The 13,564-nt window shown below is 40.0% G+C and overlaps 1 protein-coding gene across 5 annotated transcripts in view; it reads left to right on the forward strand.

The window, feature by feature from the left end:
- The window catches only part of GPCPD1 (glycerophosphocholine phosphodiesterase 1), a 63,100-nt gene that overhangs the window by 17,312 nt on the left and 32,224 nt on the right, over positions 1 to 13,564 (forward strand). For 3 of the 5 annotated variants that reach the window (XM_084825435.1, XM_084825446.1, XM_084825457.1), the window contains exons 5-10: positions 3,170 to 3,245; positions 5,824 to 5,862; positions 8,088 to 8,211; positions 9,969 to 10,212; positions 11,456 to 11,618; positions 12,225 to 12,357. In XM_084825435.1, the coding sequence (XP_084681561.1) occupies positions 3,170 to 3,245; positions 5,824 to 5,862; positions 8,088 to 8,211; positions 9,969 to 10,212; positions 11,456 to 11,618; positions 12,225 to 12,357 (779 nt within the window). Of the gene's footprint in view, positions 1 to 3,169; positions 4,607 to 5,823; positions 5,863 to 8,087; positions 8,212 to 9,968; positions 10,213 to 11,455; positions 11,619 to 12,224; positions 12,358 to 13,564 lie in introns of all 5 variants that reach the window. The other 2 variants (XM_084825473.1, XM_084825464.1) reach the window with 2 other exon arrangements.

A 13,564-nucleotide genomic window follows, 5' to 3' on the forward strand; every position in this document is an offset into this window, starting at 1 on the left:
TGCAGGAATTAGTCTGGGTTCAGATGACATGGCAACCCACTGCGGCTTTTCACCCACGATGGGTTGTCATGTTGTGTGAGCCCAGTCTGTGTGTGTGTGTGTGTGTGCGTGTGTGTAGACAGGCATGCGCACACACTTTCTGTCTTTCTCTCTCTGGCCACTTTAACAACTTCTCATTATGTTTTGACATAGGATAATCTGAACTGACAGATACTGTTGAGTAGCCAAACTATTGTCTTTATTTCTAGCTTCCATTTTGAAAAGCTACTTCATATCACATAGATTCTTGTGAAAGCTTGCTAAGCAGAATGCTGTCCAGTTAAGATGATTCCTTGAATCTAAAGCAGCTTGAGAGTGGAGAGGCGTTTCACTGTTGCACACCCCTCCTTGCCATCTTAGATGTAAAACAGCCCTAAAATGCCATGGGAAGAGTAGATATAGTCGGCAGCATGCTGGCTCTTTAGGAAGCCACCTTTTAATGCAGGCCCCATAACTTTTCTTTCTAGAAACACAAAGCAAATATTTTCTTCTGTGCCAAAAACCATACTACTTTATACAGCATCTTAAACTCTCTGTGAGTGATTTTTTTTAAAAAGAGCCTTTTTATGCTTTAAGGAACATTACCTGTTCATGGTAGTCTGTTAACCTCAGACTTTAACCTTCTGTTGGTAATCATCTGTTTCTAGAAACTTTTTGCTTACAATGCTCCTTTTGGGCAGTAGTAGATAAATCCCTCCCTGCTAGCAGCCATAGATATAGATGCTCACTAGAAAATTTAAGTATTTCCAGAAAGAAAACTACTTGCACATCTTCTTTCAGCTAATTTTCTTTTGGTATATGTATGCAATTGCCCCTGCTTTTATTGCCGAATAGTTTAATGTTCATAAAAGACAAAGTTGCATTAACATTTAAAATGACTTATTTTATTTGGCATATGTGGTGTCACCATGGATGCTGTTGTGCAAGCATTTAATTTAATAAATTGCATGAGTGCAGTCCTTAGTGGTTCAGGGGCACAAAGTAATCTGTGTATCTTGACCTTCTTACACAAGATTCATTTATTGTGTGAGTGACTCACCTGTTCCAGATATCTGAAACAAGTATAAGTGCTCATGGGTCTGTGCTTTTGATTTTTGAAACATTTCACTCTTAAGTGGATTTTTAATCGTAAGAAGTGGAAGGGTCAATTCTACATGTAAGTAATGGCGAAAACTGTAGACATGCAGCATGCTAACTTGGAAGTAAGGCAATAATTTTCAGTGGGGCTTACTCCTTAGTAAGTGTGTTTAGGATTGTAGTTGAACAGAACAATCCTGGTGGTGGAGGTGAAGTGAAAATTCCACGGTGAAGTGACTGCCACTTCCTAAGCCCTTGCCTTTTCTAGTTTTTTTTCTTTCCCCCCTCACATTGCGGCCAATGGGAAGGAATAAACTATGCCAGCTTTTCATAGGCATACCAGGGAGCCTTCAATACTGTAAGTGCCATTCTGCCAGTGGGCCTCCCTTTCTGCCAGCAGAGCAGCACTTAATCCGTACCCTGTGAGACCTCAGCCAGCCTTTGACCAGCCCTAGGATTTCACCTTAGGTAATATTCCTAAGTAATATTTTGCAAGTACACGTAGATTCGTGAAGAGAATTTTTGTGAATGTATATACTTGGGTGGGAAGGATACGTGCTTAAACTACTAACCTGTGCAGGTTGTTTGCAGTCCACCTGGACTCTGGGCAGTTCCCTTTTTTTAGGATGGTGTTTGAACAAATTATGCAGATGAGCTGTGTTGATACTTTTTTTTAATGTGTATACAGACATGGAAATACCATGTTTATTTTCAAAGGAATTCGTTAGGCTAAGAGATACACAGGCAAGATTTTTGCTGCCTAACCTTCTGCCCTATTTTTTCTCTTTGTTCTACAAGCTCTCTCTCCCTTTAACCAAGAGTTTGATAACAAAAAATTACAAACTTCCTTATTACTGTTCATTTTGACCTTTTGGTCTCTTGCTTTTGCTGTGCTTTTAGACTAATAGGTTGGATCCAAGATAATGCTACTGTACAAATGTTTTTGCAGGATTTCATACAGTACTATAATGCGTAGGTTCTATAGAAGTTCTCATTCTTGTGCAACCTCTTGTGCAGGCAGTAAAATTTCACTTGTTCAGTCCTATAGCACAAGGTGTAAAACAGGCCTTCTGGGGGTAGAAGATTTCTTTCACATGTGGAAAAGCACCTTTGGATCCCTGTTTTTCTGGTGTTGGTTCAAGGGTGGGTTTTTGTGTCTGCACGAGAGTGCAGCAGACCAGGGCCTATGCTGTGTGTTCTATGTCATATTTGAACTGGTCTGACTGGTGACTATAGAAAGCTATAACTATGAGTTAAATGCCTAAGGGTGCCATCCTATGCATGTTGTAGGCAGAAAAACGTCCTACAACTCCCAACATTCACCAGCTAGCATAGCTGGCTGGAGAATGCTGGGAGTTCTAGGACTTCCTTCTGTCTACAAATGCATATGATCGCACCCCAAATTAGTTATAATTGAGTCAACAGTTCAGCAATTTTTAAATGGCTTGGTATAAAAATACCACCATAAGCTATTAATATGTGTGACTACTGCAACTGTTCTAAAGAAGTATGATGTTCAACACTTGTGAGTGTTATATATCTGTTAACATTGTCCAGAATCTCCATTCTTCTGGTCAGAATTTTTAACAAGCCCTATTCATGTGACACACTGGACCTGTGGAGTGTGTGTGTGTGTGAGAGAGAGACAGAGACAGAGAGGCAGAGACAGAGAGGAATCGTGCCTACTGGCTTGGACTCAGACTTCGACATGTTCAGCCTAGCCCCTGAACAGGACTAAGACATGCAGACTCCATTCAGAGGTCAGGCTGAATGTGTAAAGGTCAGCGATAGGGTAAAGGGCCGACATTCCATGTCTCTCCCCCTCAGCCTTTCCTGTATGGAGGTATGTCACTTGAATAGGGTTATGGTCTTAGGATGACCAGATGCATTTTAGTGGTATCAGTAGTTATGGTATAAATGGTATGAATCAAGGCCAATCTTTGCACAGAGGGTGTGTAAGTAAAATAGGCTCACAAAGGATTGTAAGTGGGCATCGCAGTCAAAAATCGGATTTAACAGAAATTATTGCAGACGTTTAACTTTTAAATTACAGACTCCCGATGGTCCATGCCAAGTCATAATTCACAAGTGGGAGACTCATCTACCACCACGATCAATAACCCCTTTAGGTATGGGCATCATTTGCATCTGTTTGGAGCATATGCATAAGATTACTAATATGTTAGAAAATGGTTTAGTGGGGTTGATAATATTTTGTAGGATTAACAATACCACTGCTACAAAGGCACCTTCCTTTTAGTCTAGCATGGGAATTGGTCTCTAAACATTATACAATAACTTTACTTGCATTTGTGAACAAAATGGATTTGAACAGTTAATTCTTTTCATGACTTTATCAGGTCCACAAATTTTGGCTGTTCAAATGGGCAGGGTGTGGGGGTTGCCTACGATTTCACATTGGGCTTTGGAAATGTGACATGGATGAAGCCCAGTTTTCATCCCCAGATTTAAGCTGGAGAGAGGTGTGCGTGGGGTGGGGTAGATGTGGAGATGCTCTCCACCGGGTGTTATGTTCACCACGTGGAGAAGGAATTTGTGGACTCCTGAAGTCTTAATTTAAAAAGAAAAAAAGACAGCACATTTTCAAATAAACACTTGAAAATGATTACAATGATTACAAATCATTGTAATTTGAGACTGAGAATCCAAGATCATATTTTCTTTACAGACCATGCCTCTGTAGTAGAAAGTATAAATGTTTATGTTAAGTTTAAGTCCCAGTTCTTTTCTTTTTTAAAGAGAAAACATTTTACCTCAGTGGCAAGACAACCCTTTTCTGAAACATTATACTAAATGTATTTGTGAATATAACAGGGCGTGAAGTAAATATACAATAAACATAGCTTACACCTTTCTTTTAATTTAGGATAACCAGTGCAAATGGAAACATAATGGTGGTATAAACTAATGTTCTCTCTCCCTCAAGGTGGTTTTATAAAGTGATGGAAGTTTCTTGTTATCTGTTTTCTGTGGGACAACAGAACCTGAAAAAATTGTGATTGGCTTTGCTTCATTATACATTTCCAGTGTGTTATGATAAAACATATGAAAATGCATCTTTTATATTTCAACTTAAATACATTACTTGGAAGTAAATTCCATGCATGTATGAGCTTCAAATTAGTGAACTTAGTTTAATGCTGCAATTCTGTGCATATGTACCTGGGAGTAAGTCCCATTTAAGTCAGTGGGACTTTCTTCTGGGTAGCTATGCGTAGGATTGCACTGAATAGCTTGGTTTCTAATTGTTAGAAAGGATTGTGTGCATGACTTTCTGCTTACCAATTCATTCTTTTCATCAAGACTACTTAGGAAATCATGTCCTTCAGTGATCAGCAGATTTATAAGACTCACTGTTAGTCTAGATTCCATCCTCTTTACTGCACAGATGATACTACTGCATCTTAAATTCTGGTAGATCCTCAGTTTGTGAAGTAATGCATGAACTGCCCCTCAATTGCTTTTAAAGGTAAAACGGAAACCTGTAATTATCATAAGTATCTTCCAATGTCGGTGTCGAGGTACCACTGACTTTCAAGAAGATTTAGCTCATTTAGGGTGCAGTCTTATGGATGTTTAGACAGGAGAGAGAGAAATTCCCAGCATGCCCCAGCCAGCACATAGGGCATGCTGGGAATTGTAGGACTTTTTTCTGTCTAAACATGCATAGGATTGCACCCTTAGACAACTTAGGGCCATAACCTAATTAATTAATAACTTAATTAAAGGGAAGTTTATGTTTCTTTGAAAACTTTCCAGTGACAGTTTACAACCAACACTTGACTTTTTACTTAAGTAGTCCATCTGCTCTTGGGGTGGGGAATTAATTACACAGATGTTTAATGCCTTCACAGTAATGTTCCAAACTGAACTTTTTTGTAATACTTGAAGGAACATTGTGCTTTTGTCACACGTGGACGGGTCAGACAACAATAAAAAATAACACTTGAAAATGAGATGGAGGGAAAATTAACCTTTTGATTAGAACGTTTGTCATCTTAAACTCTATAGTTCTGTGTTGTTGTTGAGCTTATTCAGTGTTTAAAGATTTCAACTTTTCCATTCCTGTAGCATGGGATGAAAGTGAAAGTTTTAATTTTTGTAATAACTGAAGCTTTAGATCTAAATTATAAGCAAAATAGATTTATTGGTTGCTTAGCAGGTATTTTGTGGTCCATCACATTAGTGACATAACATATGCATTGTCCTTCTAGTGCAATATCTTGGCATCATATCCTTTTCCCAGTTTAGATAGCTCAGTTTGAAGGAAATCCATCCTGCTAAGGTTGCCTGGATACTTTTTAAAGGAAAAAAACAAAGCTTAGAACAGCTTTCCCCAATCTAGGCCCTCCAGGTGTGTTGGACTACAACCCCATCATCCCCAGCCAACCTGGAGATGATGGGGCTGTAGTCTAACACATCTGGAGAGCGCCAGGTTGGTTGGCTTAGCGGTATCTTGCAGGATACAATCTGCATATTCTTTGTCTTTTTATGTAAATGTTTTAGTTGTAGCTATTATAAATAATATAGTGCAAGCCTTTACATGCCTACTCAGAAATAAGTCCCATTAAGTTCAAGGGGACTTACTTCCAGGTAAGTGTGTGTAAGTTTTGCAGCCTAAATTAGCAATTAACTGGGTAACCTGTGCATGTGAACTATTCTCATAGTTTGTCCCTTCACTTCTAGAGGATATTTCCCTTGATGATGGGCACTTTGGAATCTTTGGTAAGTACCTTATCAATCATTGGCTTTAAAACATTCATATATGATATATACATGTATTTGTGTTCAGATGCTTTGAAATACTTAAACTGATTATAATCCTACAACTGAGGGTTATATTTAAGCAGATATTGAGACTCGTTGAGTAAGCTTCCCTAAGTTGTTATGCTTAGTATTGCAGAGATGTTGTTCTTATGCAAGTGTTTAGGGTTAGGGTGCAAATTGCATAGATGCATGTCCTTTAGCATCACCATGTTATATATTTATTACAATTATTTCTTTCCTGCCTTTCTGGATACAGATCCTTCCAAGCCAGTTTATAAGTAACATAAAGATAACTAATAACATAACAATAAACAATATTAAAATATAACAGGTGATAAGGATCCTTCCCACAAAGCAGTTGATGGTAGAAGGTCCTGGGGAGGGAGGGGTGCCTCAAACCCCTACCTGGAGTGTCACCTGCCTCCCTCTCTCTCCAGGAATCCTTCCCGCTTTAACCACTGAATCTATGCTGCTTGTGGCCAGATAATTATTGCTTTCATTCTTACCAAATAGTTGCCCTGTCATATTCACTCTTTCATGTCATATCAAGTTATTGTTGTTAGTATGGATTTTGAATATGAAAAGGTTTCCCACCCCTTTATAATTGTGGATATTTATTCCATTGAATAGATAGAAAAGATATACATACGACATCAGTTCAACGCTTGAGTAACAGGGGGACCTGGCCCCCTTGCCTTTTAGACTGCCCCCTTATTTATTGATTTGAAAAGGCTATGGGGGGCATGATTTGCCCACAGGTGGGGTTTGTGGATTTTACATACATACACACACACACACACACACACACACGTCCCCCAATAATTCAAGCACTGCTTTGTCTGGCTGATTTGGGGAGTGTTTCTAACAGTGTGGGTAGAAAGATACCTGAACAATTTTGAAACGATTTGAATTAATACTGTCAGAGCCTGACTTCCTGACACAGAGGCACAAGTCTCAGTAAAACCTTTTATTGCAGTAATTCCAGTAAATAGCTATAAGCCTTTAAAGATCCCCAAATTACAACGTAATTCCTTGACTGGAATTGGTTCATGAGCATCACAAGAGCAGACTCAGTCAGCTCTGGGCTCAGCACACAGAATAAATCCAAACAAGTTTACAGTAAAACCAATGAGCTTTCCAGATTACCAAGATGTTGCTTCAAGCAAAGTTTATGGTCCATTGCCCTGGTTTAAATACAGGAGAGTGGCTGCTAAAGATCACTGTGAGATATCTGATCCTTGCAGGGAAACATAGCTTGCAGATGGTTGCTGTGCCTCACCGGATGCCTCTGTACTGCCCTCTTTAATTGACGACGCTCCTTAGGACCAACCCCCAACCAACCGTCCTGCAGATTTTCCTCCTGAAGCCCAGTTCGCATGGAAGATGTCCCTGGTGTTCTACAGAACATTCTATAGAAATAGAATGAATGAATGCCTCAGTCAATCAATCAGTTGCCCAGTAAATGGTGGTTGGCTTTGGGCCTAGAGAAGTGGCTTTGAAGCTGCTTAGCTTATAAACTCAACAGGTGGGCCAAGAAAACCATTCAGTTCTAGTTCTGTGCAATGAACTCCTCAACCATGCCCACAAATCAGAGGGTAAACCTGGCTACCTGAGTTAATGGCTTGCATTAGTTACTCTTGGTATCCTCCTCATTCCCATCCATATGACATGATAAGGTCATCGACTGCTGTCAGTGCTCTCAAACTATGATTTAGAGAACACAGCCTTGCTGGGTATATCGTTTAAACCCATCTTCTGAGACAGACAGGTTACTTCTTTTGAATCGAAGCAAAGACTAACACTTCACCTGTGTGGTGCTGCTAATGATCCTGGGAATGGGGCTGTGTGGGTGGGTGTACACTTTCCTTCATTCCCTCACTTTTCTCCAGTTTTCTATTAATTTTCTCCTTCCCCGAAGCGTCTGGTGTGCATGCACAGAGTTGATTTCAACTGCATTTCACGCAGGAGACCATTTGTAGTTCCCAGGGCTACTTCAGGCAAAATTATCCCAACTCAGATCCATGTCACCTTTAGTTTCAGCAGTAGTGGTGGCAATAAGCTTATCTTGGCTCCTCCTTTTTTAGAGCAGGAGTACCGGGATAACTAAGAGGGGTTTAGTGATTTCAGGGTGTAGCAAAATGATTTTATACAGTTATAACTATTGTATTTTTTCACCTTATCAGATGATGTGGAGAGTGTCGATTCTGGATGGCTGACATGTCAGACAGAAATAAGACTACGTCTGCATTTTTCTGAAAAACCGCCTGTATCGATAACTAAGAAAAAATTTAAAAAATCTAGATTTAGGTATGATCATACTAATCGTAGTTTGCCATTTCTTGTTTTTGCTGAATATCTATTTCTAGGCCACCTTTTGATAATATAATGGTATTAGTATGCTAAACTATGTTGGTATAATTCTGAAAAAGCCAAGTTTCCTTCCCAGTCTGTTTTCTAGAGCCCTTAAAGTCTGAACCTTTTCTTTTTTGCAAGGTAACTTTTCTGCAAGGTAACAAGGTCAGTTGTTACTTCTCAGTCTTTGTAATCAGCTTTGAGGTTCTTCTAAAATCACTGCTTTGGGAAACCTAAACATAAAAAGGTAGGGTGTATGTTTACTGGAAAGCCTGTTTCTAGGATCTCCCCATCCCCAACACACAAATGATTGGTGCCCTGGAGTGTTTAATTAGATTTGGAAATGATTGTCACCAGTTTTGTGCCCTTCCTTATTGTTTGGATAGGGATTGCAATTCTGATGTTGCTCATCCATTGATTATGCAGTGAATGTGTATGACACAGTTGCAGTTCACTTCATATTTAGTTCCGTATTAAGTAGTCTTGGTTCCTGGTTTAAGGCATATGTGTTCAAAAGCTGCCATTGTTGTACATCCACTGCAATCGACAGTTTTCGGAGTAGGGTGGGATATATTTGTAGCCTTTGTTTTTTGGAGTTTGTCCTTCAGTTATACTCTTACCCACAGAAAAGTCTGATGCCCTAAACTCTTTGGAAGAATTCTTCCTTGTACACTTGGAAAACAGCGTACCAAATGCAGTCTAGCAATGGTCTGAAATGCATGAGTTTATATTTGCAAACATATGGTTTGACTGTTTAGTTTCTATGTGCTTTTGATGTTAGATCCAAGTGTCAGGGGTTTTGGAGGTTGCAGACACCTTGATGAGATTTCTGGGATATGTGAACTACTGTTTAAATTAAAGGTGGAGGAAGTAAAGCTAGTGTATGTGTCGCCTGTAGGTTTAGAATGAAGACAATAACCCTGCATTTATATGGAACATAAGAACCCTGGTGAATCATGCCAAGGGCCTATCTAGTCCATTATCCTGCTTCACACAGTGACCACCCAGATGCCTATCAGAAACCCCTAAGCAGACATGAGGGCAACAGACCTCCCCTGCCATTGTTTCCCAGCAGCTGGTATTCAGAGGCATTCTTCCTCTGATCCTGGAGGTGGCATATAGCCATCATGGAGCTCCTGGTCTCCTCTCCCTTCCCCAATTGCCACCAAAGGGCTACTCAAGAGCAGTCTTGCCCTGAGGGGAAGAGAGATTTGGCTTTTGTAAAAAGCTGTTTTATTTCTATAGTTTTGCTAATGCTTATTGGATGGTTTTATGTTAAACTGCTTTGTGAGGTTAATCTGAAAAGTGTTTTATAAACACCTTAAATAAAAATATGGCTAATGGCCATGGATAGCCTTATCCTCCATGGGTTCATCTAATTCCCTTTTAAAGCATCTTGAGGAAGCAAATTCCGTAGTCTAACTATGCACTGTGTGAAGAAGTGCTTCCTTTTGTGTCCTGAATCTCCTAAGTGTCAGCTTCATTGGGTGGCCCTGGGTTCTAGCACAATGAGAGAGGGACAAAAACATTTCTCTATCCATTTTCTCCATGTCATGCACAATTTTATATACTTCTATCATGTCCCAATGTTATCAAAAGCGTAATACATTGGGTCATTCCTCTGAAACCACAGTCTGCCTCCATTCTGTTGCTTTCAGTGATGATCTATGACATGTAATATCAGACTTTGCTTTCTCCTCCTTACTGTTTAGGGTGAAACTCACCCTTGAAGGCTTGGAGGAGGAGGGTGAAGATGAAGAGGATGATAGACTGTCACCTACAATTCATCATAAAATGGCAAACACATTAGAGATTTCACTAATAAGTGATACTGAATTCAAATCTCGGCATTCTCAGCCAGAATGTGGTTATGGACTTCAGCCTGACCGGTGGACAGAATATACTATACAGACAATGGAACCAGACAACTTGGAATTAATCTTTGACTTTTTTGAGGTGAGGGCTTGGCTATGTAAGAAAACATTTTTCTGTTTTGATAGCTGACAAAGTGCAATGTTCTCGACAGATTTTTTTTAAAATAATACATACTCTTTTTTACAGTATGACATAATCTTTTTGTTGGATCACTTCTTACTATATTTCAGGATTGCATCCTCCCTGACACAGTTACATATAGAAAAGTGGAAGAAGAGAGGAAACAAACCTCACAGAGAATGAGGAGTTTGCTCCCCAAGATTGATCCTAAACAAGGCGGGAAATCTTATTAAAGATTCCCCTAAACATTTACCTAATTAAGGGCCCGTTTCAACATTATTGCTTCTGCCCCCAATCTCTACACATCATGAGACAGGAAGCAGCCCTCAAGCTAATGTGTTTCCTCCCCTCGTGACACATAGAAGTCAATACCCAAGCTGGGCGGTGCTGTGGTTATTTGAAAGATGTCTTTGCTTTGGATATCAAAACCAATTTCCCTAGTGACTTTGGTATCCTATCTCCTGGCTGCTAGTAGCCTCTCCCAGATCACCCCTGGTTTCTGAGTTGTTTAGATACTGCCATTACCTTCTTAAAAGTATTTGTACAACAACAACGATTGGCAAACTGTTCTTTCACTGAAAAAAACATAAGACAGTAAAGATTCGTGGAGGTAAAATACAAGGAACAAAATACAAATACTCTCCCATCACACTTTAAGGGTGCAATCCTATTCATGTTTAGACAGAAAAAAGTGCTACAAGTCCCAGCATTCCCCAGCTTGCATGGCTGACTGGGGCATGCTGGGAGTTGTAGGACTTTTTTCTGTCTGAACATGCGTAGGATTGCACCCTAAGTAGTCTTTTCTGTCTCTAGTCTCCTTCCTTTCTCCAGGTACATGATGCTAGAAAAGGGAGGGGTGAGGGAGAGATTTCACTTAAACATCATATTTTATAACTTTACACTATCAAATATATTAGGTTGATGCAGTATATCCAATACTATGTTACTCCATTGAATCATGAAACTGGTAATAAGCAGCCAACTCCAGCATGCTCATGTTGCTGGGAATTTAAAAGTAGTGGCAAAATTAATTCCGTGTTAGTCGAGGATAACAAAAGGGCTTAATTTGCATGAACATACATTCCCCATTGCTTTCTTCCTTTCCCGACTTCATGGGGCAAGACTTGTATTCAGAGAAATGCTTGTTTTAGCTTTCATAAACACAGCAGTAATTTTACATATGTAAACACCTTTGCATTTTTAGGAAGATCTTAGTGAAGCGGTGATACAAGGAGATGAGCTTCCAGGCCATGTGGGTTCTGCATGTCTGTTATCCTCCACTATTGCAGAAGCAGGAAAGAGCTGTGGGATTCTCACACTTCCTATTATGAACAGAATGTCCCGAAAAACAATTGGAAAAGTTAGAGGTATGTTTAATACATAAATGGTGGGCATGTCTTTAGCTTAAAGTTCATGCATTTCCTTTTTATGTTTTAAAATATTGGCTTGGATAGCGATTAACGTTTATCAGAGCCGTCACTCACGTTCGAGGAAGGGGGCAAGACAATTGAGATTCCTCCTTCCTCGGAAACCCCCGGTGCTTCCTAAAAAGCTGCTCTGGAGGCCTGGGGAATCTTCCAGAGCAGCATTAGGTGATGAAGGGGGAATCAGCAAAGATCACCTTCCCACAGTGGGGAGCCTTTGCTGGATCCACTGTCTTCCGTGAACGGAAGGAACCCTTCCATTCACAGAATGGCCAATTTGGATTAATCCCTCTGGTATAAGGAATTTCACAAAAGCCAGTATAGGCAGCCAGAGTTAATGGTTTAAGGAAAGGTGCCTAGTGATTCTAAATAGCATGTTAAATGTACCTATTTGTTCCATATTAGGTACTTTTTTGCATTCCAAGATTTTAAGTGAAGTGTGGATTTTAAGTCAAGTTTCTCTGAACCAAATAAAGAGCTAACGCGCTGTGTTAATTGGATAAAAATAAATAATTTGACAACTAAGTGAAATTCACTTTGTCTTTGCAGTGGATTACATAATTATTAAGCCAATTCAAGGATACTTCTGTGATTTGGAAGCTTCGTACGCCAAATACTGGAGAGAAAGATCAGGGCTAGATGTCGGGCACAGGGGTGCAGGCAATTCTACGACCACCACTAAGTAAGTTCATGTAATGGAACGATAATTTTTAGTGGTGCTTTGGGTTGGCTCCTATGAACCACAAGTTTTCTCCTTCCTGCTGCAGCCTTTCTGGATCAGTGCAGCAGGGTACTATTATATCCAAGACTTTGGATGTATAATACCAACTCAAATTAAGAGAAGCCTGTTATCTAAAAGCACCTGTGCCTCAGCCCCAAATGTGTTTTGCTTGGATATAAACATCAAAGGTCTACAGAATGTACTTCGTAGTAAATGCTCCTAAGATTTTAGCTTACCACTTCCATTCTGGGCTGTTCTAAAGATTTGCCCATAAGTGACGACTGTATACATCATCCTTTGGATGCTATAGCAGGGGCAAAGAAGTACATTCCAGGTGACAGTAGCTCTCCATGTCCCCAGATACAAGTCTTTTCCAGCACCTGCTACCTGGAGATACTGGGTATTGAACCTATGGACCGTTTAGCAAGCAGAGGCTGAGATCTGCTACTGAGTTATGGCCCCTTGCCTCTCGAGCCCTGGGAGCTGCTGCATCAAACCTGAGAAAGCACTTAATGTGCACATATCTGCCTTGGGTTGGGGTCATTGGTTCCATGATGATTATAGTCTACTGAGGTACTTCATCAGTGAGGGTAACAAGCATTTGGCAAGAGTTCAGGGTTTTGGAAAGGGAATAGGAAATGCTGGAGGAGAAACAGGCTGATAAAATTGATGTCTAGAGTACACTGTGTGTGTTAAATAAAAAAAATGTCATTAGTCAGTATAATAGACTGTCACAGAGAACAAAATGGCAGAAGCTGAGCCTTATACAAAATTGGCCTATGGTTCATTGCTGTCAGATCCTTTTCCCCACAAGTAACTTAATAAATTACAAACTCTGAAATTTCTATCTTCTCTTTTACAGCAACAAAAATGATAGTGGGGCTTCCCTTAAAATAAGTTAAAACTAATTTATTTTTCAAGATCAAGCAACATTCATATTCCTGTTGTTGTTGTTGTTCAGTCATTCATGTCCGACTCTTTGTGACCCCATGGACCATAGCACGCCAGGCCTTCCTGTCCTCTGCTCTCACCTGGAGTGCGCTCAAGTTCATATTCATTGCATCGGTGACGCTATCTAGCCATCTCATCCTCTGCCGTCCCCTTCTCCTTTTGCCTTCAGTCTTTCCCAGCATCGGGGTCTTTTCCAGGGAGTTTTCTCTTCGCATTA

Source organism: Heloderma suspectum, chromosome 1 (assembly GCF_057233095.1).
Source record: "Heloderma suspectum isolate Gila_16-S chromosome 1, 16-S_ref, whole genome shotgun sequence".
Lineage (NCBI taxonomy): Eukaryota > Metazoa > Chordata > Lepidosauria > Squamata > Helodermatidae > Heloderma > Heloderma suspectum.